Source organism: Lasioglossum baleicum, unplaced genomic scaffold (assembly GCF_051020765.1).
Source record: "Lasioglossum baleicum unplaced genomic scaffold, iyLasBale1 scaffold0190, whole genome shotgun sequence".
Lineage (NCBI taxonomy): Eukaryota > Metazoa > Arthropoda > Insecta > Hymenoptera > Halictidae > Lasioglossum > Lasioglossum baleicum.
Genome location: NW_027469250.1, coordinates 259,920 through 285,362, shown reverse-complemented (window position 1 = coordinate 285,362; position 25,443 = coordinate 259,920). Strand labels below are relative to the sequence as shown.

Sequence of the window (25,443 nt, the reverse complement as noted above, 5' to 3'; positions counted from 1 at the left end):
TTTGTGGGATGCGCATGCGCAGGTTTTGTGGGATGCGCATGCGCAGGTTTTTTGGGATGCGCATGAGCCGGTTTTTTGGGATGCGCATGGCTAGTCGAGCAAAAACACGTGCGAGAGGATGCATCCCGCAGGCTAGTCGAGCAAAAACACGTGAGAGAGGATGCATCCCGCAGGCTAGTCGAGCAAAAACACGAGCGATAGGATGCATCCTGCAGGCTAGTCGAGTAAAACACGTGCGTGAGGATGCATCCCGCAGGCTAGTCGAGTAAAAACACGTGCGAGAGGATGCATCCCGCAGGCTAGTCGAGTAAAAACACGTGCGAGAGGATGCATCCCGCAGGTTAGTCGAGTAAAAACACGTGCGAGAGGATGCATCCCGCAGGCTAGTCGAGTAAAAACACGTGCGAGGTTTTGTGGGATGCACATTCGCAGGTTTTGTGGGATGCGCATGCGCAGGTTTTGTGGGATGCGCATGCGCAGGTTTTTTGGGATGCGCATGCGCCGGTTTTTTGGGATGCGCATGGCTAGTCGAGCAAAAACACGTGCGAGAGGATGCATCCCGCAGGCTAGTCGAGCAAAAACACGTGCGAGAGGATGCATCCCGCAGGCTAGTCGAGTAAAAACACGTGCGAGAGGATGCATCCCGCAGGCTAGTTGTTTGACACAATACGTCACTATAGCTACACAGGCTGAATAGAAACCCCCGTTCGTCTACACGGCAGTTAGATCAGCGAAACGAGCTCTTGGTTACGAAAGTGGTGGGGATGCTCGATGATCCGAAACGCCTTCGGAGCTCCTGCTGAATTTTCGGACACTCTTCGATTGTAACTCCTCTGCGATTACACGCGAGTAAACAAAGCGATTATCTCCCCTGTGAGATCAAGCGTTCAAAATCACTTCTATGTGCGTGCTAGTTGTTAATTTGTCTATTGTGGAATAAACGTTGTGTGAATTAAACAATTCAGTGAAACTAGCGTCAATAAATTAAGACTGCTTCCTAGACCGGACCAATCCCATCACTTGCTTTCCGTAACACAGAACACGGCGTTGCGAGTTCATTATCGACTCTAGTTAAATTAAGTGTCGGTGAACAAATTATTGGTCCTTCGAGCCGGATCTCGGAAAGATAAGAGTTGTTCGGAATCAGTTCGGTGATCGGAAGCAAACCGTTACTTTTAAACGGGAGTGTGTTGGGTCCGTGACTTTCAAAGACAAAACCGTTGTCGGCAATGAATACAAGTGTGACGGAGACCTTCGAGGCGGTTCTCGAACGGCAAACACAGGCGTTCACTCAATTAACCAAAATATTAACGAACACGAAAAAAAGAGGGGTAGACAACTACACGGTGGAGTATCTGGAGTCCAGATTGACCATGTATCAGGAGACCTGGACACAAATCTCCCTCCTCAACGGCTACCTCCAAGCATACCGAAAGGTGGACAGGACGAAGGAGGATCTTCCCTACTACAAGGCCAACACTATGGACAGGATGGAGGATGCGTATCTCGAGGGCTGGTCCTACCTCAAGGAACAACTCGCGCACATTCGCATCCCAATCTCACCCCCTGCAGCAACTTCATCTATGGTCTTCCAAGCGCCTCCAACAAATCATCCCCCGCATGTAAGATTGCCCCGAATAGAACTTCCGAAATTTAGCGGCGATTATACAGGGTGGAAGTCGTTCGCGTCACGTTTTAACTCGGCGATAATCGCGAATAAATCGTTGACCGACGCGGAAAGATTGCAATACTTATTAAGCTCTCTGTCTGGCGAAGCGTTTTCTGCAATACAGCATCTTGATGTAACCAACGCGAATTTCCACATCGGATGGGCACGCCTCAATGAGGTTTATGATAATGAACGAGTCATTGTACATTCATTAATGGACAAACTTTATTCCTTAAAAACCATAAAGATGACTCAATTGGATTCTCTGAATCAATTCTCGATTCACTATCGTAATACCCTCGAGGCGTTGCACAAATTAGGGCGGGGTACCGAAGGGGACCACCTGGTATATTTCGTATCGAACAAATTTGATAGCGACATGGAATTAGAGTGGAATAAATCCCTCGGCGATACGCGAAAGTATCCGACATACGAAACGATGGAAAAGTTTATCTTAGAGCAAACTGCGGCGGTCAAGATGTCCAAGCAGTCCAAGCAACAGCTCCCTCTTCCCACAAACCTGCCCAAGGTCTCACGGCTAAAATCTACCACGCATGTCGTCGAGGAAATTAGTTCGTCTATTACTTGCTTCCTCTGTAAAGAAGCACATAACCCTCGTGATTGTAGCACGTTCCGGAGCCTCTCTCCTCTTGCCCGATTCGAGACGATAAAGAACCAACACGTGTGCATTAACTGTCTCGGTGCGAGCCACACTGTTTCGACTTGTCCCAGTACGAATGTATGTCGCCACTGTGGTGAGAAACACCACACGTTGTTGCATCGAGGAGACAAACGGGCCCCCAGCAGACCCAAGTCAAGCTTTTTTAAAAATCGGAACAGTAAAGTCTATAGTCCTTCCAAATCAGACCTACCTTCTCCTATGCAGGGACTTTCAGCGACTTCGTCCCCCTCCCAAATGGCTCAGCCCTCGAATTCGGAAGAGCAAGAGGACAAGGTCACGTCTCATTTTGCCGAATCCAGTCGGAACGGGGTCAGGACTGTCCTACTAGCGACCGCATTAATCAAAATTTTCGCGCCGAACGGTCAGACAAGACTTGCGCGCGCGCTCCTGGATCAGGGGTCGCAATCCTCCTTCGTGTCAACAAACCTAGTGCAACAATTGCGGTTGCAAAAAACGCGTTCACCAATATCCGTGACGGGTCTTGGCGGCGAACACACGAACACTATAAATTATAGTGTGGAACTTCGTATAGGCAGCTCTAAACAGTCTTCACACGCGTTGTTAACTCGCGCGTTCGTAGTACGTAATATTTCTCAGTACGTGCCACCCGCGATCAAAATAGAGGATTACCGAGACCTAACAAATCTCGCGCTTGCTGACCCCACTCCTGCCTCTACCCAAAGAATAGACGTCCTGCTCGGCGCTGATATATTTACCCAAATTATTCTGCCCGGCGTCCGGCATATTCGAGAACAGGGACCGCTAGCCCAAAACTCAATATTCGGTTGGATCTTGTCAGGACCGACTAAACCGACGGAATCCCCGCGATCGGCAATTACAGTACATCACGGAATAAGCACGGATCCGCTTGAACGCGCATTATCTCGATTTTGGGAAACGGAAACGATCCCCGAAACACGTGAACTCACGCCCCTGGAGACAGAATGCGAAAAGCACTTTGAGTCTACTTATTCGCGAGATGCTACAGGCCGATTCATAGTGCGGCTGCCCTTCCTTAAGTCGGTTCCGGAAGACTTTCTCGGAGATTCCCTTAGGCAATCCTCCGCGTCCCTTAACCGCTTAACGCGGAAGCTATGCGAAAACGAACATTTCAGTCGCGAGTATACGAAATTTATACGGGAATACGAATCCCTCGAACATATGACACGTCTTGACTCGATCGACCGTTCGAGGACGTACATTCCACATCGAGCCGTCCTCCGAGATGAAAGTTTGACGACAAAACTGCGGGTAGTTTTTAATGCGTCTAATAAAACGTCGAGCGGGTATTCGTTAAATGACATCTTACATACCGGTCCAAAGCTGCAGCTAGAAATCTCAAGAATATTGCTAGCGTGGCGAACACATAAATACGTACTCGTCGCGGATATTGAGAAAATGTTCCGGCAAGTTCTGATTCACTCCAAAGATCGCAAGTATCAATGCATCTTGTGGAAAAATGAAACATCCGGCTCGAAGGACCAATAATTTGTTCACCGACACTTAATTTAACTAGAGTCGATAATGAACTCGCAACGCCGTGTTCTGTGTTACGGAAAGCAAGTGATGGGATTGGTCCGGTCTAGGAAGCAGTCTTAATTTATTGACGCTAGTTTCACTGAATTGTTTAATTCACACAACGTTTATTCCACAATAGACAAATTAACAACTAGCACGCACATAGAAGCGATTTTGAACGCTTGATCTCACAGGGGAGATAATCGCCTTGTTTACTCGCGTGTAATCGCAGAGGAGTTACAATCGAAGAGTGTCCGAAAATTCAGCAGGAGCTCCGAAGGCGTTTCGGATCATCGAGCATCCCCACCACTTTCGTAACCAAGAGCTCGTTTCGCTGATCTAACTGCCGTGTAGACGAACGGGGGTTTCTATTCAGCCTGTGTAGCTATAGTGACGTATTGTGTCAAACACTAGTCGAGTAAAAACACGTGCGAGAGGATGCATCCCGCAGGCTAGTCGAGTAAAAACACGTGCGGGAGAATGCATCCCGCAGGCTAGTCGAGTAAAAACACGTGCGAGAGGATGCATCCCGCAGGCTAGTCGAGTAAAAACACGTGCGAGGTTTTGTGGGATGCGCATGCGCAGGTTTTTTAATGGGATGCGCATGGCTAGTCGAGCAAAAACACGTGCGAGAGGATGCATCCCGCAGGCTAGTCGAGTAAAAACACGTGCGAGAGGATGCATCCCGCAGGCTAGTCGAGTAAAAACACGTGCGAGAGGATGCATCCCGCAGGCTAGTCGAGTAAAAACACGTGCGAGAGGATGCTTCCCGCAGGCTAGTCGAGTAAAAACACGTGCGAGAGGATGCATCTCGCAGGCTAGTCGAGTAAAAACACGTGCGAGGTTTTGTGGGATGCGCATGCGCAGGTTTTTTGGGTTGCGCATGCGCCGGTTTTTTGGGATGCGCATGGCTAGTCGAGCAAAAACACGTGCGAGAGGATGCATCCCGCAGGCTAGTCGAGCAAAAACACGTGCGAGAGGATGCATCCCGCAGGCTAGTCGAGCAAAAACACGAGCGATAGGATGCATCCCGCAGGCTAGTCGAGCAAAAACACGTGCGAGAGGATGCATCCCGCAGGCTAGTCGAGTAAAAACACGTGCGAGGTTTTGTGGGATGCGCATGCGCAGGTTTTTTGGGATGCGCATGCGCCGGTTTTTTGGGATGCGCATGACTAGTCGAGCAAAAACACGTGCGAGAGGATGCATCCCGCAGGCTAGTCGAGTAAAAACACGTGCGAGAGGATGCATCCCGCAGGCTAGTCGAGTAAAAACACGTGCGAGGTTTTGTGGGATGCGCATGCAAAGGTTTTTTGGGATGCGCATGCGCCGGTTTTTTGGGATGCGCATGACTAGTCGAGCAAAAACACGTGCGAGAGGATGCATCCCGCAGGCTAGTCGAGTAAAAACACTTGCGGGAGAATGCATCCCGCAGGCTAGTCGAGTAAAAACACGTGCGAGAGGATACATCCCGCAGGCTAGTCGAGTAAAAACACGTGCGAGGTTATGTGGGATGCGCATGCGCAGGTTTCGTGGGATGCGCATGCGCCGGTTTTTTGGGATGCGCATGACTAGTCGAGCAAAAACACGTGCGAGAGGATGCATCCCGCAGGCTAGTCGAGTAAAAACACTTGCGGGAGAATGCATCCCTCAGGCTAGTCGAGTAAAAACACGTGCGAGAGGATGCATCCTGCAGGCTAGTCGAGTAAAAACACGTGCGAGGTTTTGTGGGATGCGCATGCGCAGGTTTTGTGGGATGCGCATGCGCAGGTTTTTTGGGATGCGCATGGCTAGTCGAGCAAAAATACGTGCGAGAGGATGCATCCCGCAGGCTAGTCGAGTAAAAACACGTGCGAGAGGATGCATCCCGCAGGCTAGTCGAGTAAAAACACGTGCGAGAGGATGCATCCCGCAGGCTAGTCGAGTAAAACACGAGCGAGAGGATGCATCCCGCAGGCAAGTCGAGCAAAAACACGTGCGAGAGGATGCATCCCGCAGGCTAGTCGAGTAAAAACACGTGCGGGAGAATGCATCCCGCAGGCTAGACGAGTAAAAACACGTGCGAGAGGATGCATCCTGCAGGCTAGTCGAGTAAAAACACGTGCGAGGTTATGTGGGATGCGCATGCGCAGGTTTTGTGGGATGCGCATGCCCAGGTTTTTTGGGATGCGCATGCGCCGGTTTTTTGGGATGCGCATGGCTAGTCGAGCAAAAACACGTGCGAGAGGATGCATCCCGCAGGCTAGTCGAGTAAAAACACGTGCGAGAGGATGCATCCTGCAGGCTAGTCGAGTAAAACACGAGCGAGAGGATGCATCCCGCAGGCAAGTCGAGCAAAAACACGTGCGAGAGGATGCATCCCGCAGGCTAGTCGAGCAAAAACACGTGCGAGAGGATTCATCCCGCAGGCTAGTCGAGCAAAAACACGTGCGAGAGGATGCATCCCGCAGGCTAGTCGAGTAAAAACACGTGCGAGAGGATACATCCCGCAGGCTAGTCGAGTAAAAACACGTGCGGGAGGATGCATTTGCAGGCTAGTCGAGTAAAAACACGTGCGAGAGGATGCATCCTGCAGGCTAGTCGAGTAAAACACGTGCGAGAGGATGCATCCCGCAGGCAAGTCGAGCAAAAACACGTGCGAGAGGATGCATCCCGCAGGCTAGTCGAGCAAAAACACGTGCGAGAGGATTCATCCCGCAGGCTAGTCGAGAAAAAACACGTGCGAGAGGATGCATCCCGCAGGCTAGTCGAGCAAAAACACGTGCGGGAGGATGCAGCCCGCAGGCTAGTCGAGTAAAGACACGTGCGAGAGGATGCATCCCGCAGGCTAGTCGAGTAAAAACACGTGCGAGAGGATACATCCCGCAGGCTAGTCGAGTAAAAACACGTGCGAGAGGATGCATTCCGCAGGCTAGTCGAGTAAAAACACGTGCGGGAGGATGCATCCCGCAGGCTAGTCGAGTAAAAACACGTGCGAGAGGATGCATCCTGCAGGCTAGTCGAGTAAAACACGAGCGAGAGGATGCATCCCGCAGGCAAGTCGAGCAAAAACACGTGCGAGAGGATGCATCCCGCAGGCTAGTCGAGCAAAAACACGTGCGAGAGGATTCATCCCGCAGGCTAGTCGAGCAAAAACACGTGCGAGAGGATGCATCCCGCAGGCTAGTCGAGTAAAAACACGTGCGAGAGGATACATCCCGCAGGCTAGTCGAGTAAAAACACGTGCGGGAGGATGCATTTGCAGGCTAGTCGAGTAAAAACACGTGCGAGAGGATGCATCCTGCAGGCTAGTCGAGTAAAACACGTGCGAGAGGATGCATCCCGCAGGCAAGTCGAGCAAAAACACGTGCGAGAGGATGCATCCCGCAGGCTAGTCGAGCAAAAACACGTGCGAGAGGATTCATCCCGCAGGCTAGTCGAGAAAAAACACGTGCGAGAGGATGCATCCCGCAGGCTAGTCGAGCAAAAACACGTGCGGGAGGATGCAGCCCGCAGGCTAGTCGAGTAAAGACACGTGCGAGAGGATGCATCCCGCAGGCTAGTCGAGTAAAAACACGTGCGAGAGGATACATCCCGCAGGCTAGTCGAGTAAAAACACGTGCGAGAGGATGCATTCCGCAGGCTAGTCGAGTAAAAACACGTGCGGGAGGATGCATCCCGCAGGCTAGTCGAGTAAAAACACGTGCGAGAGGATGCATCCTGCAGGCTAGTCGAGTAAAACACGTGCGAGAGGATGCATCCCGCAGGCTAGTCGAGCAAAAACACGTGCGAGAGGATGCATCCCGCAGGCTAGTCGAGCAAAAACACGTGCGAGAGGATGCATCCCGCAGGCTAGTCGAGTATAAACACGTGCGAGAGGATGCATCCCGCAGGCTAGTCGAGTAAAAACACGTGCGAGAGGATGCATCCCGCAGGCTAGTCGAGTAAAAACACGTGCGGGAGGATGCATCCTGCAGGCTAGTCGAGCAAAAACACGTGCGAGAGGATGCATCCCGCAGGCTAGTCGAGTAAAAACACGTGCGAGAGGATGCATACCGCATGCTAGTCGAGTAAAAACACGTGCGAGAGGATGCATCCCGCAGGCTAGTCGAGTAAAAACACGTGCGAGAGGATGCATCCCGCAGGCTAGTCGAGCAAAAACACGTGCGAGAGGATGCATCCCGCAGGCTAGTCGAGTAAAAACACGTGCGGGAGAATGCATCCCGCAGGCTAGTCGAGTAAAAACACGTGCGAGAGGATGCATCCTGCAGGCTAGTCGAGTAAAAACACGTGCGAGGTTTTGTGGGATGCGCATGCGCAGGTTTTGTGGGATGCGCATGCGCAGGTTTTTTGGGATGCGCATGCGCCGGTTTTTTGAGATGCGCATGGCTGGTCGAGCAAAAACACGTGCGAGAGGATGCATCCCGCAGGCTAGTCGAGTAAAAACACGTGCGAGAGGATGCATCCCGCAGGCTAGTCGAGTAAAAACACGTGCGAGAGGATGCATCCCGCAGGCTAGTCGAGTAAAAACACGTGCGAGAGGATGCATCCCGCAGGCTAGTCGAGTAAAAACATGTGCGAGAGGATGCATCCCGCAGGCTAGTCAAGCAAAAACACGTGCGAGAGGATGCATCCCGCAGGCTAGTCGAGTAAAAACACGTGCGGGAGAATGCATCCCGCAGGCTAGACGAGTAAAAACACGTGCGAGAGGATGCATCCTGCAGGCTAGTCGTGTAAAAACACGTGCGAGGTTATGTGGGATGCGCATGCGCAGGTTTTGTGGGATGCGCATGCGCAGGTTTTTTGGGATGCGCATGCGCCGGTTTTTTGGGATGCGCATGGCTAGTCGAGCAAAAACACGTGCGAGAGGATGCATCCCGCAGGCTAGTCGAGTAAAAACACGTGCGAGAGGATGCATCCTGCAGGCTAGTCGAGTAAAACACGTGCGAGAGGATGCATCCCGCAGGCAAGTCGAGCAAAAACACGTGCGAGAGGATGCATCCCGCAGGCTAGTCGAGCAAAAACACGTGCGAGAGGATTCATCCCGCAGGCTAGTCGAGCAAAAACACGTGCGAGAGGATGCATCCCGCAGGCTAGTCGAGTAAAAACACGTGCGAGAGGATACATCCCGCAGGCTAGTCGAGTAAAAACACGTGCGAGAGGATGCATTCCGCAGGCTAGTCGAGTAAAAACACGTGCGGGAGGATGCATCCTGCAGGCTAGTCGAGTAAAACACGTGCGAGAGGATGCATCCCGCAGGCAAGTCGAGCAAAAACACGTCCGAGAGGATGCATCCCGCAGGCTAGTCGAGCAAAAACACGTGCGAGAGGATTCATCCCGCAGGCTAGTCGAGCAAAAACACGTGCGAGAGGATGCATCCCGCAGGCTAGTCGAGTAAAAACACGTGCGGGAGGATGCATCCCGCAGGCTAGTCGAGTAAAGACACGTGCGAGAGGATGCATCCCGCAGGCTAGTCGAGTAAAAACACGTGCGAGAGGATGCATCCCGCAGGCTAGTCGAGCAAAAACACGTGCGAGAGGATTCATCCCGCAGGCTAGTCGAGCAAAAACACGTGCGAGAGGATGCATCCCGCAGGCTAGTCGAGTAAAAACACGTGCTGGAGGATGCATCCCGCAGGCTAGTCGAGCAAAAACACGTGCGAGAGGATGCATCCCGCAGGCTAGTCGAGTAAAAACACGTGCGGGAGGATGCATCCCGCAGGCTAGTCGAGTAAAGACACGTGCGAGAGGATGCATCCCGCAGGCTAGTCGAGTAAAAACACGTGCGAGAGGATACATCCCGCAGGCTAGTCGAGTAAAAACACGTGCGAGAGGATGCATTCCGCAGGCTAGTCGAGCAAAAACACGTGCGAGAGGATGCATCCCGCAGGCTAGTCGAGTAAAAACACGTGCGAGAGGATGCATCCTGCAGGCTAGTCGAGTAAAACACGTGCGAGAGGATGCATCCCGCAGGCAAGTCGAGCAAAAACACGTGCGAGAGGATGCATCCCGCAGGCTAGTCGAGCAAAAACACGTGCGAGAGGATTCATCCCGCAGGCTAGTCGAGCAAAAACACGTGCGAGAGGATGCATCCCGCAGGCTAGTCGAGTAAAAACACGTGCGAGAGGATACATCCCGCAGGCTAGTCGAGTAAAAACACGTGCGAGAGGATGCATTCCGCAGGCTAGTCGAGTAAAAACACGTGCGAGAGGATGCATCCCGCAGGCTAGTCGAGTAAAAACAAGTGCGAGAGGATGCTTCCCGCAGGCTAGTCGAGCAAAAACACGTGCGAGGGAATGCATCCCGCAGGCTAGTCGAGGTTAAACACGTGCGACAGGATGCATCCCGCAGGTTAGTCGAGTAAAAACACGTGCGAGAGGATGCATCCCGCAGGCTAGTCGAGTAAAAACACGTGCGAGATAATACATCCCGCAGGCTAGTCGAGTAAAAACACGTGCGAGAGGATGCATCCCGCAGGCTAGTCGGGTAAAAACACGTGCGGCAGGATGCATCCCGCAGGCTAGCCGAGTAAAAACACGTGCGAGAGGATGCATCCTGCAGGCTAGTCGAGTAAAACACGTGCGAGAGGATGCATCCCGCAGGCTGGTCGAGCAAAAACACGTGCGAGAGGATGCATCCCGCAGGCTAGTCGAGCAAAAACACGTGCGAGAGGATGCATCCCGCAGGCTAGTCGAGCAAAAACACGTGCGAGAGGATGCATCCCGCAGGCTAGTCGAGTAAAAACACGTGCGAGAGGATGCATCCCGCAGGCTAGTCGAGTAAAAACACGTGCGAGAGGATGCATCCCGCAGGCTAGTCGAGTAAAAACACGTGCGAGAGGATGCATCCCGCAGGCTAGTCGGGTAAAAACACGTGCGGCAGGATGCATCCCGCAGGCTAGCCGAGTAAAAACACGTGCGAGAGGATGCATCCTGCAGGCTAGTCGAGTAAAACACGTGCGAGAGGATGCATCCCGCAGGCTGGTCGAGCAAAAACACGTGCGAGAGGATGCATCCCGCAGGCTAGTCGAGCAAAAACACGTGCGAGAGGATGCATCCCGCAGGCTAGTCGAGCAAAAACACGTGCGAGAGGATGCATCCCGCAGGCTAGTCGAGTAAAAACACGTGCAAGAGGATGCTTCCCGCAGGCTAGTCGAGTAAAAACACGTGCGAGAGGATGCTTCCCGCAGGCTAGTCGAGTAAAAACACGTGCGAGAGGATGCATCCCGCAGGCTAGTCGAGTAAAAACACGTGCGAGAGGATGCATCCCGCAGGCTAGTCGAGTAAAAACATGTGCGAGAGGATGCATCCCGCAGGCTAGTCAAGCAAAAACACGTGCGAGAGGATGCATCCCGCAGGCTAGTCGAGTAAAAACACGTGCGGGAGAATGCATCCCGCAGGCTAGACGAGTAAAAACACGTGCGAGAGGATGCATCCTGCAGGCTAGTCGAGTAAAAACACGTGCGAGGTTATGTGGGATGCGCATGCGCAGGTTTTGTGGGATGCGCATGCGCAGGTTTTTTGGGATGCGCATGCGCCGGTTTTTTGGGATGCGCATGGCTAGTCGAGCAAAAACACGTGCGAGAGGATGCATCCCGCAGGCTAGTCGAGTAAAAACACGTGCGAGAGGATGCATCCTGCAGGCTAGTCGAGTAAAACACGAGCGAGAGGATGCATCCCGCAGGCAAGTCGAGCAAAAACACGTGCGAGAGGATGCATCCCGCAGGCTAGTCGAGCAAAAACACGTGCGAGAGGATTCATCCCGCAGGCTAGTCGAGCAAAAACACGTGCGAGAGGATGCATCCCGCAGGCTAGTCGAGTAAAAACACGTGCGAGAGGATACATCCCGCAGGCTAGTCGAGTAAAAACACGTGCGGGAGGATGCATTTGCAGGCTAGTCGAGTAAAAACACGTGCGAGAGGATGCATCCTGCAGGCTAGTCGAGTAAAACACGTGCGAGAGGATGCATCCCGCAGGCAAGTCGAGCAAAAACACGTGCGAGAGGATGCATCCCGCAGGCTAGTCGAGCAAAAACACGTGCGAGAGGATTCATCCCGCAGGCTAGTCGAGAAAAAACACGTGCGAGAGGATGCATCCCGCAGGCTAGTCGAGCAAAAACACGTGCGGGAGGATGCAGCCCGCAGGCTAGTCGAGTAAAGACACGTGCGAGAGGATGCATCCCGCAGGCTAGTCGAGTAAAAACACGTGCGAGAGGATACATCCCGCAGGCTAGTCGAGTAAAAACACGTGCGAGAGGATGCATTCCGCAGGCTAGTCGAGTAAAAACACGTGCGGGAGGATGCATCCCGCAGGCTAGTCGAGTAAGAACACGTGCGAGAGGATACATCCCGCAGGCTAGTCGAGTAAAAACACGTGCGGGAGGATGCATTTGCAGGCTAGTCGAGTAAAAACACGTGCGAGAGGATGCATCCTGCAGGCTAGTCGAGTAAAACACGTGCGAGAGGATGCATCCCGCAGGCAAGTCGAGCAAAAACACGTGCGAGAGGATGCATCCCGCAGGCTAGTCGAGCAAAAACACGTGCGAGAGGATTCATCCCGCAGGCTAGTCGAGAAAAAACACGTGCGAGAGGATGCATCCCGCAGGCTAGTCGAGCAAAAACACGTGCGGGAGGATGCAGCCCGCAGGCTAGTCGAGTAAAGACACGTGCGATAGGATGCATCCTGCAGGCTAGTCGAGTAAAACACGTGCGTGAGGATGCATCCCGCAGGCTAGTCGAGTAAGAACACGTGCGAGAGGATGCATCCTGCAGGCTAGTCGAGTAAAACACGTGCGAGAGGATGCATCCCGCAGGCTAGTCGAGCAAAAACACGTGCGAGAGGATGCATCCCGCAGGCTAGTCGAGTAAAAACACGTGCGGGAGGATGCATCCTGCAGGCTAGTCGAGCAAAAACACGTGCGAGAGGATGCATCCCGCAGGCTAGTCGAGTAAAAACACGTGCGAGAGGATGCATACCGCATGCTAGTCGAGTAAAAACACGTGCGAGAGGATGCATCCCGCAGGCTAGTCGAGTAAAAACACGTGCGAGAGGATGCATCCCGCAGGCTAGTCGAGCAAAAACACGTGCGAGAGGATGCATCCCGCAGGCTAGTCGAGTAAAAACACGTGCGGGAGAATGCATCCCGCAGGCTAGTCGAGTAAAAACACGTGCGAGAGGATGCATCCTGCAGGCTAGTCGAGTAAAAACACGTGCGAGGTTTTGTGGGATGCGCATGCGCAGGTTTTGTGGGATGCGCATGCGCAGGTTTTTTGGGATGCGCATGCGCCGGTTTTTTGAGATGCGCATGGCTGGTCGAGCAAAAACACGTGCGAGAGGATGCATCCCGCAGGCTAGTCGAGTAAAAACACGTGCGAGAGGATGCATCCCGCAGGCTAGTCGAGTAAAAACACGTGCGAGAGGATGCATCCCGCAGGCTAGTCGAGTAAAAACACGTGCGAGAGGATGCATCCCGCAGGCTAGTCGAGTAAAAACATGTGCGAGAGGATGCATCCCGCAGGCTAGTCAAGCAAAAACACGTGCGAGAGGATGCATCCCGCAGGCTAGTCGAGTAAAAACACGTGCGGGAGAATGCATCCCGCAGGCTAGACGAGTAAAAACACGTGCGAGAGGATGCATCCTGCAGGCTAGTCGTGTAAAAACACGTGCGAGGTTATGTGGGATGCGCATGCGCAGGTTTTGTGGGATGCGCATGCGCAGGTTTTTTGGGATGCGCATGCGCCGGTTTTTTGGGATGCGCATGGCTAGTCGAGCAAAAACACGTGCGAGAGGATGCATCCCGCAGGCTAGTCGAGTAAAAACACGTGCGAGAGGATGCATCCTGCAGGCTAGTCGAGTAAAACACGTGCGAGAGGATGCATCCCGCAGGCAAGTCGAGCAAAAACACGTGCGGGAGGATGCATTTGCAGGCTAGTCGAGTAAAAACACGTGCGAGAGGATGCATCCTGCAGGCTAGTCGAGTAAAACACGTGCGAGAGGATGCATCCCGCAGGCAAGTCGAGCAAAAACACGTGCGAGAGGATGCATCCCGCAGGCTAGTCGAGTAAAGACACGTGCGAGAGGATGCATCCCGCAGGCTAGTCGAGTAAAAACACGTGCGAGAGGATGCATCCCGCAGGCTAGTCGAGCAAAAACACGTGCGAGAGGATTCATCCCGCAGGCTAGTCGAGCAAAAACACGTGCGAGAGGATGCATCCCGCAGGCTAGTCGAGTAAAAACACGTGCTGGAGGATGCATCCCGCAGGCTAGTCGAGCAAAAACACGTGCGAGAGGATGCATCCCGCAGGCTAGTCGAGTAAAAACACGTGCGGGAGGATGCATCCCGCAGGCTAGTCGAGTAAAGACACGTGCGAGAGGATGCATCCCGCAGGCTAGTCGAGTAAAAACACGTGCGAGAGGATACATCCCGCAGGCTAGTCGAGTAAAAACACGTGCGAGAGGATGCATTCCGCAGGCTAGTCGAGCAAAAACACGTGCGAGAGGATGCATCCCGCAGGCTAGTCGAGTAAAAACACGTGCGAGAGGATGCATCCTGCAGGCTAGTCGAGTAAAACACGTGCGAGAGGATGCATCCCGCAGGCAAGTCGAGCAAAAACACGTGCGAGAGGATGCATCCCGCAGGCTAGTCGAGCAAAAACACGTGCGAGAGGATTCATCCCGCAGGCTAGTCGAGCAAAAACACGTGCGAGAGGATGCATCCCGCAGGCTAGTCGAGTAAAAACACGTGCGAGAGGATACATCCCGCAGGCTAGTCGAGTAAAAACACGTGCGAGAGGATGCATTCCGCAGGCTAGTCGAGTAAAAACACGTGCGAGAGGATGCATCCCGCAGGCTAGTCGAGTAAAAACAAGTGCGAGAGGATGCTTCCCGCAGGCTAGTCGAGCAAAAACACGTGCGAGGGAATGCATCCCGCAGGCTAGTCGAGGTTAAACACGTGCGACAGGATGCATCCCGCAGGTTAGTCGAGTAAAAACACGTGCGAGAGGATGCATCCCGCAGGCTAGTCGAGTAAAAACACGTGCGAGATAATACATCCCGCAGGCTAGTCGAGTAAAAACACGTGCGAGAGGATGCATCCCGCAGGCTAGTCGGGTAAAAACACGTGCGGCAGGATGCATCCCGCAGGCTAGCCGAGTAAAAACACGTGCGAGAGGATGCATCCTGCAGGCTAGTCGAGTAAAACACGTGCGAGAGGATGCATCCCGCAGGCTGGTCGAGCAAAAACACGTGCGAGAGGATGCATCCCGCAGGCTAGTCGAGCAAAAACACGTGCGAGAGGATGCATCCCGCAGGCTAGTCGAGCAAAAACACGTGTGAGAGGATGCATCCCGCAGGCTAGTCGAGTAAAAACACGTGCGAGAGGATGCATCCCGCAGGCTAGTCGAGTAAAAACACGTGCGAGAGGATGCATCCCGCAGGCTAGTCGAGTAAAAACACGTGCGAGAGGATGCATCCCGCAGGCTAGTCGGGTAAAAACACGTGCGGCAGGATGCATCCCGCAGGCTAGCCGAGTAAAAACACGTGCGAGAGGATGCATCCTGCAGGCTAGTCGAGTAAAACACGTGCGAGAGGATGCATCCCGCAGGCTGGTCGAGCAAAAACACGTGCGAGAGGATGCATCCCGCAGGCTAGTCGAGCAAAAACACGTGCGAGAGGATGCATCCCGCAGGCTAGTCGAGCAAAAACACGTGCGAGAGGATGCATCCCGCAGGCTAGTCGAGTAAAAACACGTGCAAGAGGATGCTTCCCGCAGGCTAGTCGAGTAAAAACACGTGCGAGAGGATGCTTCCCGCAGGCTAGTCGAGTAAAAACACGTGCGAGAGGATGCATCCCGCAGGCTAGTCGAGTAAAGACACGTGCGAGAGGATGCATCCCGCAGGCTAGTCGAGTAAAAACACGTGCGAGAGGATACATCCCGCAGGCTAGTCGAGTAAAAACACGTGCGAGAGGATGCATTCCGCAGGCTAGTCGAGCAAAAACACGTGCGAGAGGATGCATCCCGCAGGCTAGTCGAGTAAAAACACGTGCGAGAGGATGCATCCCGCAGGCTAGTCGAGTAAAAACATGTGCGAGAGGATGCATCCCGCAGGCTAGTCAAGCAAAAACACGTGCGAGAGGATGCATCCCGCAGGCTAGTCGAGTAAAAACACGTGCGGGAGAATGCATCCCGCAGGCTAGACGAGTAAAAACACGTGCGAGAGGATGCATCCTGCAGGCTAGTCGAGTAAAAACACGTGCGAGGTTATGTGGGATGCGCATGCGCAGGTTTTGTGGGATGCGCATGCGCAGGTTTTTTGGGATGCGCATGCGCCGGTTTTTTGGGATGCGCATGGCTAGTCGAGCAAAAACACGTGCGAGAGGATGCATCCCGCAGGCTAGTCGAGTAAAAACACGTGCGAGAGGATGCATCCTGCAGGCTAGTCGAGTAAAACACGAGCGAGAGGATGCATCCCGCAGGCAAGTCGAGCAAAAACACGTGCGAGAGGATACATCCCGCAGGCTAGTCGAGTAAAAACACGTGCGGGAGGATGCATTTGCAGGCTAGTCGAGTAAAAACACGTGCGAGAGGATGCATCCTGCAGGCTAGTCGAGTAAAACACGTGCGAGAGGATGCATCCCGCAGGCAAGTCGAGCAAAAACACGTGCGAGAGGATGCATCCCGCAGGCTAGTCGAGCAAAAACACGTGCGAGAGTATTCATCCCGCAGGCTAGTCGAGAAAAAACACGTGCGAGAGGATGCATCCCGCAGGCTAGTCGAGCAAAAACACGTGCGGGAGGATGCAGCCCGCAGGCTAGTCGAGTAAAGACACGTGCGAGAGGATGCATCCCGCAGGCTAGTCGAGTAAAAACACGTGCGAGAGGATACATCCCGCAGGCTAGTCGAGTAAAAACACGTGCGAGAGGATGCATTCCGCAGGCTAGTCGAGTAAAAACACGTGCGGGAGGATGCATCCCGCAGGCTAGTCGAGTAAAAACACGTGCGAGAGGATGCATCCTGCAGGCTAGTCGAGTAAAACACGTGCGAGAGGATGCATCCCGCAGGCTAGTCGAGCAAAAACACGTGCGAGAGGATGCATCCCGCAGGCTAGTCGAGCAAAAACACGTGCGAGAGGATGCATCCCGCAGGCTAGTCGAGTATAAACACGTGCGAGAGGATGCATCCCGCAGGCTAGTCGAGTAAAAACACGTGCGAGAGGATGCATCCCGCAGGCTAGTCGAGTAAAAACACGTGCGGGAGGATGCATCCTGCAGGCTAGTCGAGCAAAAACACGTGCGAGAGGATGCATCCCGCAGGCTAGTCGAGTAAAAACACGTGCGAGAGGATGCATACCGCATGCTAGTCGAGTAAAAACACGTGCGAGAGGATGCATCCCGCAGGCTAGTCGAGTAAAAACACGTGCGAGAGGATGCATCCCGCAGGCTAGTCGAGCAAAAACACGTGCGAGAGGATGCATCCCGCAGGCTAGTCGAGTAAAAACACGTGCGGGAGAATGCATCCCGCAGGCTAGTCGAGTAAAAACACGTGCGAGAGGATGCATCCTGCAGGCTAGTCGAGTAAAAACACGTGCGAGGTTTTGTGGGATGCGCATGCGCAGGTTTTGTGGGATGCGCATGCGCAGGTTTTTTGGGATGCGCATGCGCCGGTTTTTTGAGATGCGCATGGCTGGTCGAGCAAAAACACGTGCGAGAGGATGCATCCCGCAGGCTAGTCGAGTAAAAACACGTGCGAGAGGATGCATCCCGCAGGCTAGTCTAGTAAAAACACGTGCGAGAGGATGCATCCCGCAGGCTAGTCGAGTAAAAACACGTGCGAGAGGATGCATCCCGCAGGCTAGTCGAGTAAAAACATGTGCGAGAGGATGCATCCCGCAGGCTAGTCAAGCAAAAACACGTGCGAGAGGATGCATCCCGCAGGCTAGTCGAGTAAAAACACGTGCGGGAGAATGCATCCCGCAGGCTAGACGAGTAAAAACACGTGCGAGAGGATGCATCCTGCAGGCTAGTCGTGTAAAAACACGTGCGAGGTTATGTGGGATGCGCATGCGCAGGTTTTGTGGGATGCGCATGCGCAGGTTTTTTGGGATGCGCATGCGCCGGTTTTTTGGGATGCGCATGGCTAGTCGAGCAAAAACACGTGCGAGAGGATGCATCCCGCAGGCTAGTCGAGTAAAAACACGTGCGAGAGGATGCATCCTGCAGGCTAGTCGAGTAAAACACGTGCGAGAGGATGCATCCCGCAGGCAAGTCGAGCAAAAACACGTGCGAGAGGATGCATCCCGCAGGCTAGTCGAGCAAAAACACGTGCGAGAGGATTCATCCCGCAGGCTAGTCGTGCAAAAACACGTGCGAGAGGATGCATCCCGCAGGCTAGTCGAGTAAAAACACGTGCGAGAGGATACATCCCGCAGGCTAGTCGAGTAAAAACACGTGCGAGAGGATGCATTCCGCAGGCTAGTCGAGTAAAAACACGTGCGGGTGGATGCATCCTGCAGGCTAGTCGAGTAAAACACGTGCGAGAGGATGCATCCCGCAGGCAAGTCGAGCAAAAACACGTCCGAGAGGATGCATCCCGCAGGCTAGTCGAGCAAAAACACGTGCGAGAGGATTCATCCCGCAGGCTAGTCGAGCAAAAACACGTGCGAGAGGATGCATCCCGCAGGCTAGTCGAGTAAAAACACGTGCGGGAGGATGCATCCCGCAGGCTAGTCGAGTAAAGACACGTGCGAGAGGATGCATCCCGCAGGCTAGTCGAGTAAAAACACGTGCGAGAGGATGCATCCCGCAGGCTAGTCGAGCAAAAACACGTGCGAGAGGATTCATCCCGCAGGCTAGTCGAGCAAAAACACGTGCGAGAGGATGCATCCCGCAGGCTAGTCGAGTAAAAACACGTGCTGGAGGATGCATCCCGCAGGCTAGTCGAGCAAAAACACGTGCGAGAGGATGCATCCCGCAGGCTAGTCGAGTAAAAACACGTGCGGGAGGATGCATCCCGCAGGCTAGTCGAGTAAAGACACGTGCGAGAGGATGCATCCCGCAGGCTAGTCGAGTAAAAACACGTGCGAGAGGATACATCCCGCAGGCTAGTCGAGTAAAAACACGTGCGAGAGGATGCATTCCGCAGGCTAGTCGAGCAAAAACACGTGCGAGAGGATGCATCCCGCAGGCTAGTCGAGTAAAAACACGTGCGAGAGGATGCATCCTGCAGGCTAGTCGAGTAAAACACGTGCGAGAGGATGCATCCCGCAGGCAAGTCGAGCAAAAACACGTGCGAGAGGATGCATCCCGCAGGCTAGTCGAGCAAAAACACGTGCGAGAGGATTCATCCCGCAGGCTAGTCGAGCAAAAACACGTGCGAGAGGATGCATCCCGCAGGCTAGTCGAGTAAAAACACGTGCGAGAGGATACATCCCGCAGGCTAGTCGAGTAAAAACACGTGCGAGAGGATGCATTCCGCAGGCTAGTCGAGTAAAAACACGTGCGAGAGGATGCATCCCGCAGGCTAGTCGAGTAAAAACACGTGCGAGAGGATGCTTCCCGCAGGCTAGTCGAGCAAAAACACGTGCGAGGGAATGCATCCCGCAGGCTAGTCGAGGTTAAACACGTGCGACAGGATGCATCCCGCAGGTTAGTCGAGTAAAAACACGTGCGAGAGGATGCATCCCGCAGGCTAGTCGAGTAAAAACACGTGCGAGATAATACATCCCGCAGGCTAGTCGAGTAAAAACACGTGCGAGAGGATGCATCCCGCAGGCTAGTCGGGTAAAAACACGTGCGGCAGGATGCATCCCGCAGGCTAGCCGAGTAAAAACACGTGCGAGAGGATGCATCCTGCAGGCTAGTCGAGTAAAACACGTGCGAGAGGATGCATCCCGCAGGCTGGTCGAGCAAAAACACGTGCGAGAGGATGCATCCCGCAGGCTAGTCGAGCAAAAACACGTGCGAGAGGATGCATCCCGCAGGCTAGTCGAGCAAAAACACGTGCGAGAGGATGCATCCCGCAGGCTAGTCGAGTAAAAACACGTGCGAGAGGATGCATCCCGCAGGCTAGTCGAGTAAAAACACGTGCGAGAGGATGCATCCCGCAGGCTAGTCGAGTAAAAACACGTGCGAGAGGATGCATCCCGCAGGCTAGTCGGGTAAAAACACGTGCGGCAGGATGCATCCCGCAGGCTAGCCGAGTAAAAACACGTGCGAGAGGATGCATCCTGCAGGCTAGTCGAGTAAAACACGTGCGAGAGGATGCATCCCGCAGGCTGGTCGAGCAAAAACACGTGCGAGAGGATGCATCCCGCAGGCTAGTCGAGCAAAAACACGTGCGAGAGGATGCATCCCGCAGGCTAGTCGAGCAAAAACACGTGCGAGAGGATGCATCCCGCAGGCTAGTCGAGTAAAAACACGTGCAAGAGGATGCTTCCCGCAGGCTAGTCGAGTAAAAACACGTGCGAGAGGATGCTTCCCGCAGGCTAGTCGAGTAAAAACACGTGCGAGAGGATGCATCCCGCAGGCTAGTCGAGTAAAAACACGTGCGAGAGGATGCATCCCGCAGGCTAGTCGAGTAAAAACACGTGCGAGAGGATGCATCCCGCAGGCTAGTCGAGTAAAAACACGTGCGAGAGGATGCATCCCGCAGGCTAGTCGAGTAAAAACACGTGCAAGAGGATGCTTCCCGCAGGCTAGTCGAGTAAAAACACGTGCGAGAGGATGCTTCCCGCAGGCTAGTCGAGTAAAAACACGTGCGAGAGGATGCATCCCGCAGGCTAGTCGAGTAAAAACACGTGCGAGATTTTGTGGGATGCGCATGCGCACGTTTTGTGGGATGCGCATGCGCAGGTTTTTTGGGATGCGCATGCGCCGGTTTTTTGGGATGCGCATGGCTAGTCGAGCAAAAACACGTGCGAGAGGATGCTTCCCGCAGGCTAGTCGAGTAAAAACACGTGCCAGAGGATGCATCCCGCAGGCTAGTCGAGTAAAAACACGTGCGAGAGGATGCATCCCGCAGGCTAGTCGAGTAAAAACACGTGCGAGAGGATGCATCCCGCAGGCGAGTCGAGTAAAAACACGTGCGAGAGGATGCATCCCGCAGGCTAGTCGAGTAAAAACACGTGCGAGGTTTTGTGGGATGCGCATGCGCAGGTTTTGTGGGATGCGCATGGCTAGTCGAGCAAAAACACGTGCGAGAGGATGCATACCGCAGGCTAGTCGAGTAAAAACACGTGCGAGAGGATGCATCTCGCAGGCTAGTCGAGTAAAAACACGTGCGAGAGGATGCATCCCGCAGGCTAGTCGAGCAAAAACACGTGCGAGAGGATGCATCCCGCAGGCTAGTCGAGTAAAAACACGTGCGAGGTTTTGTGGGATGCGCATGCGCAGGTTTTTTGGGATTCGCATGGCTAGTCGAGCAAAAACACGTGCGAGAGGATGCATCCCGCAGGCTAGTCGGGTAAAAACACGTGCGAGAGGATGCATCCCGCAGGCTAGTCGAGCAAAAACACGTGCGAGAGGATTCATCCCGCAGGCTAGTCGAGCAAAAACACGTGCGAGAGGATGCATCCCGCAGGCTAGTCGAGTAAAAACACGTGCTGGAGGATGCATCCCGCAGGCTAGTCGAGCAAAAACACGTGCGAGAGGATGCATCCCGCAGGCTAGTCGAGTAAAAACACGTGCGAGAGGATACATCCCGCAGGCTAGTCGAGTAAAAACACGTGCGAGAGGATGCATTCCGCAGGCTAGTCGAGCAAAAACACGTGCGAGAGGATGCATCCCGCAGGCTAGTCGAGTAAAAACACGTGCGAGAGGATGCATCCTGCAGGCTAGTCGAGTAAAACACGTGCGAGAGGATGCATCCCGCAGGCAAGTCGAGCAAAAACACGTGCGAGAGGATGCATCCCGCAGGCTAGTCGAGCAAAAACACGTGCGAGAGGATTCATCCCGCAGGCTAGTCGAGCAAAAACACGTGCGAGAGGATGCATCCCGCAGGCTAGTCGAGTAAAAACACGTGCGAGAGGATACATCCCGCAGGCTAGTCGAGTAAAAACACGTGCGAGAGGATGCATTCCGCAGGCTAGTCGAGTAAAAACACGTGCGAGAGGATGCATCCCGCAGGCTAGTCGAGTAAAAACACGTGCGAGAGGATGCTTCCCGCAGGCTAGTCGAGCAAAAACACGTGCGAGGGAATGCATCCCGCAGGCTAGTCGAGGTTAAACACGTGCGACAGGATGCATCCCGCAGGTTAGTCGAGTAAAAACACGTGCGAGAGGATGCATCCCGCAGGCTAGTCGAGTAAAAACACGTGCGAGATAATACATCCCGCAGGCTAGTCGAGTAAAAACACGTGCGAGAGGATGCATCCCGCAGGCTAGTCGGGTAAAAACACGTGCGGCAGGATGCATCCCGCAGGCTAGCCGAGTAAAAACACGTGCGAGAGGATGCATCCTGCAGGCTAGTCGAGTAAAACACGTGCGAGAGGATGCATCCCGCAGGCTGGTCGAGCAAAAACACGTGCGAGAGGATGCATCCCGCAGGCTAGTCGAGCAAAAACACGTGCGAGAGGATGCATCCCGCAGGCTAGTCGAGCAAAAACACGTGCGAGAGGATGCATCCCGCAGGCTAGTCGAGTAAAAACACGTGCGAGAGGATGCATCCCGCAGGCTAGTCGAGTAAAAACACGTGCGAGAGGATGCATCCCGCAGGCTAGTCGAGTAAAAACACGTGCGAGAGGATGCATCCCGCAGGCTAGTCGGGTAAAAACACGTGCGGCAGGATGCATCCCGCAGGCTAGCCGAGTAAAAACACGTGCGAGAGGATGCATCCTGCAGGCTAGTCGAGTAAAACACGTGCGAGAGGATGCATCCCGCAGGCTGGTCGAGCAAAAACACGTGCGAGAGGATGCATCCCGCAGGCTAGTCGAGCAAAAACACGTGCGAGAGGATGCATCCCGCAGGCTAGTCGAGCAAAAACACGTGCGAGAGGATGCATCCCGCAGGCTAGTCGAGTAAAAACACGTGCAAGAGGATGCTTCCCGCAGGCTAGTCGAGTAAAAACACGTGCGAGAGGATGCTTCCCGCAGGCTAGTCGAGTAAAAACACGTGCGAGAGGATGCATCCCGCAGGCTAGTCGAGTAAAAACACGTGCGAGAGGATGCATCCCGCAGGCTAGTCGAGTAAAAACACGTGCGAGAGGATGCATCCCGCAGGCTAGTCGAGTAAAAACACGTGCGAGAGGATGCATCCCGCAGGCTAGTCGAGTAAAAACACGTGCAAGAGGATGCTTCCCGCAGGCTAGTCGAGTAAAAACACGTGCGAGAGGATGCTTCCCGCAGGCTAGTCGAGTAAAAACACGTGCGAGAGGATGCATCCCGCAGGCTAGTCGAGTAAAAACACGTGCGAGATTTTGTGGGATGCGCATGCGCACGTTTTGTGGGATGCGCATGCGCAGGTTTTTTGGGATGCGCATGCGCCGGTTTTTTGGGATGCGCATGGCTAGTCGAGCAAAAACATGTGCGAGAGGATGCTTCCCGCAGGCTAGTCGAGTAAAAACACGTGCCAGAGGATGCATCCCGCAGGCTAGTCGAGTAAAAACACGTGCGAGAGGATGCATCCCGCAGGCTAGTCGAGTAAAAACACGTGCGAGAGGATGCATCTCGCAGGCTAGTCGAGTAAAAACACGTGCGAGAGGATGCATCCCGCAGGCTAGTCGAGCAAAAACACGTGCGAGAGGATGCATCCCGCAGGCTAGTCGAGTAAAAACACGTGCGAGGTTTTGTGAGATGCGCATGCGCAGGTTTTTTGGGATTCGCATGGCTAGTCGAGCAAAAACACGTGCGAGAGGATGCATCCCGCAGGCTAGTCGGGTAAAAACACGTGCGAGAGGATGCATCTCGCAGGCTAGTCGAGTAAAAACACGTGCGAGAGGATGCATCCCGCAGGCTAGTCGAGTAAAAACACGTGCGAGAGGATGCATCCCGCAGGCTAGTCGAGCAAAAACACGTGCGAGAGGATGCATCCCGCAGGCTAGTCGGGTAAAAACACGTGCGAGAGGATGCATCTCGCAGGCTAGTCGAGTAAAAACACGTGCGAGAGGATGCATCCCGCAGGCTAGTCGAGTAAAAACACGTGCGAGAGGATGCATCTCGCAGGCTAGTCGAGTAAAAACACGTGCGAGAGGATGCATCCCGCAGGCTAGTCGAGCAAAAACACGTGCGAGAGGATGCATCCCGCAGGCTAGTCGAGTAAAAACACGTGCCAGAGGATGCATCCCGCAGGCTAGTCGAGTAAAAACACGTGCGAGAGGATGCATCCCGCAGGCTAGTCGAGTAAAAACACGTGCGAGAGGATGCATCCCGCAGGCGAGTCGAGTAAAAACACGTGCGAGAGGATGCATCCCGCAGGCTAGTCGAGTAAAAACACGTGCGAGGTTTTGTGGGATGCGCATGCGCAGGTTTTGTGGGATGCGCATGGCTAGTCGAGCAAAAACACGTGCGAGAGGATGCATCCCGCAGGCTAGTCGAGTAAAAACACGTGCGAGAGGCTGCATCCCGCAGGCTAGTCGAGTAAAAACACGTGCAAGAGGATGCTTCCCGCAGGCTAGTCGAGTAAAAACACGTGCGAGAGGATGCTTCCCGCAGGCTAGTCGAGTAAAAACACGTGCGAGAGGATGCATCCCGCAGGCTAGTCGAGTAAAAACACGTGCGAGGTTTTGTGGGATGCGCATGCGCAGGTTTTGTGGGATGCGCATGCGCAGGTTTTTTGGGATGCGCATGCGCCGGTTTTTTGGGATGCGCATGGCTAGTCGAGCAAAAACACGTGCGAGAGGATGCTTCCCGCTGGCTAGTCGAGTAAAAACACGTGCGAGAGGATGCATCCCGCAGGCTAGTCGAGTAAAAACACGTGCGAGAGGATGCATCCCGCAGGCTAGTCGAGTAAAAACACGTGCGAGAGGATGCATCCCGCAGGCTAGTCGAGTAAAAACACGTGCGAGAGGATGCATCCCGCAGGCTAGTCGAGTAAAAACACGTGCGAGAGGATGCATCACGCAGGCTAGTCTAGTAAAATCACGTGCGAGGGGATGCATCCCGCATGCTAGTCGAGTAAAAACACGTGCGAGAGGATGCATCCCGCAGGCTAGTCGAGTAAAAACACGTGCGAGAGGATGCATCCCGCAGGCTAGTCGAGTAAAAACACGTGCGAGAGGATGCTTCCCGCAGGCTAGTCGAGCAAAAACACGTGCGAGGGAATGCATCCCGCAGGCTAGTCGAGTAAAAACACGTGCGAGAGGATGCATCCCGCAGGCTAGTCGAGCAAAAACACGTGCGAGAGGATGCATCCCGCAGGCTAGTCGAGTAAAAACACGTGCGAGAGGCTGCATCCCGCAGGCTAGTCGAGTAAAAACACGTGCGAGAGGATGCATCCCGCAGGCTAGTCTAGTAAAATCACGTGCGAGGGGATGCATCCCGCATGCTAGTCGAGTAAAAACACGTGCGAGAGGATGCATCCCGCAGGCTAGCCGAGTAAAAACACGTGCGAGAGGATGCATCCCGCAGGCTAGTCGAGTAAAAACACGTGCGAGAGGATGCTTCCCGCAGGC

General features: G+C 53.9%; 1 protein-coding gene across 1 annotated transcript; it reads left to right on the top strand.

Moving 5' to 3' along the window:
• The first annotated feature begins 1,229 nt into the window (after positions 1-1,229).
• On the top strand, positions 1,230-3,839 carry LOC143220091 (uncharacterized). Its single transcript, XM_076445827.1, has one exon. The coding sequence runs from the start codon at positions 1,230-1,232 to the stop codon at positions 3,837-3,839; it is 2,610 nt and encodes an 869-aa protein (XP_076301942.1).
• The last annotated feature ends 21,604 nt before the right edge of the window (positions 3,840-25,443 follow it).

Bases quoted from the DNA above. Each gene is read 5' to 3' on its own strand.
- LOC143220091 (XM_076445827.1), top strand. From the start codon at position 1,230: ATGAATACAAGTGTGACGGAGACCTTCGAGGCGGTTCTCGAACGGCAA.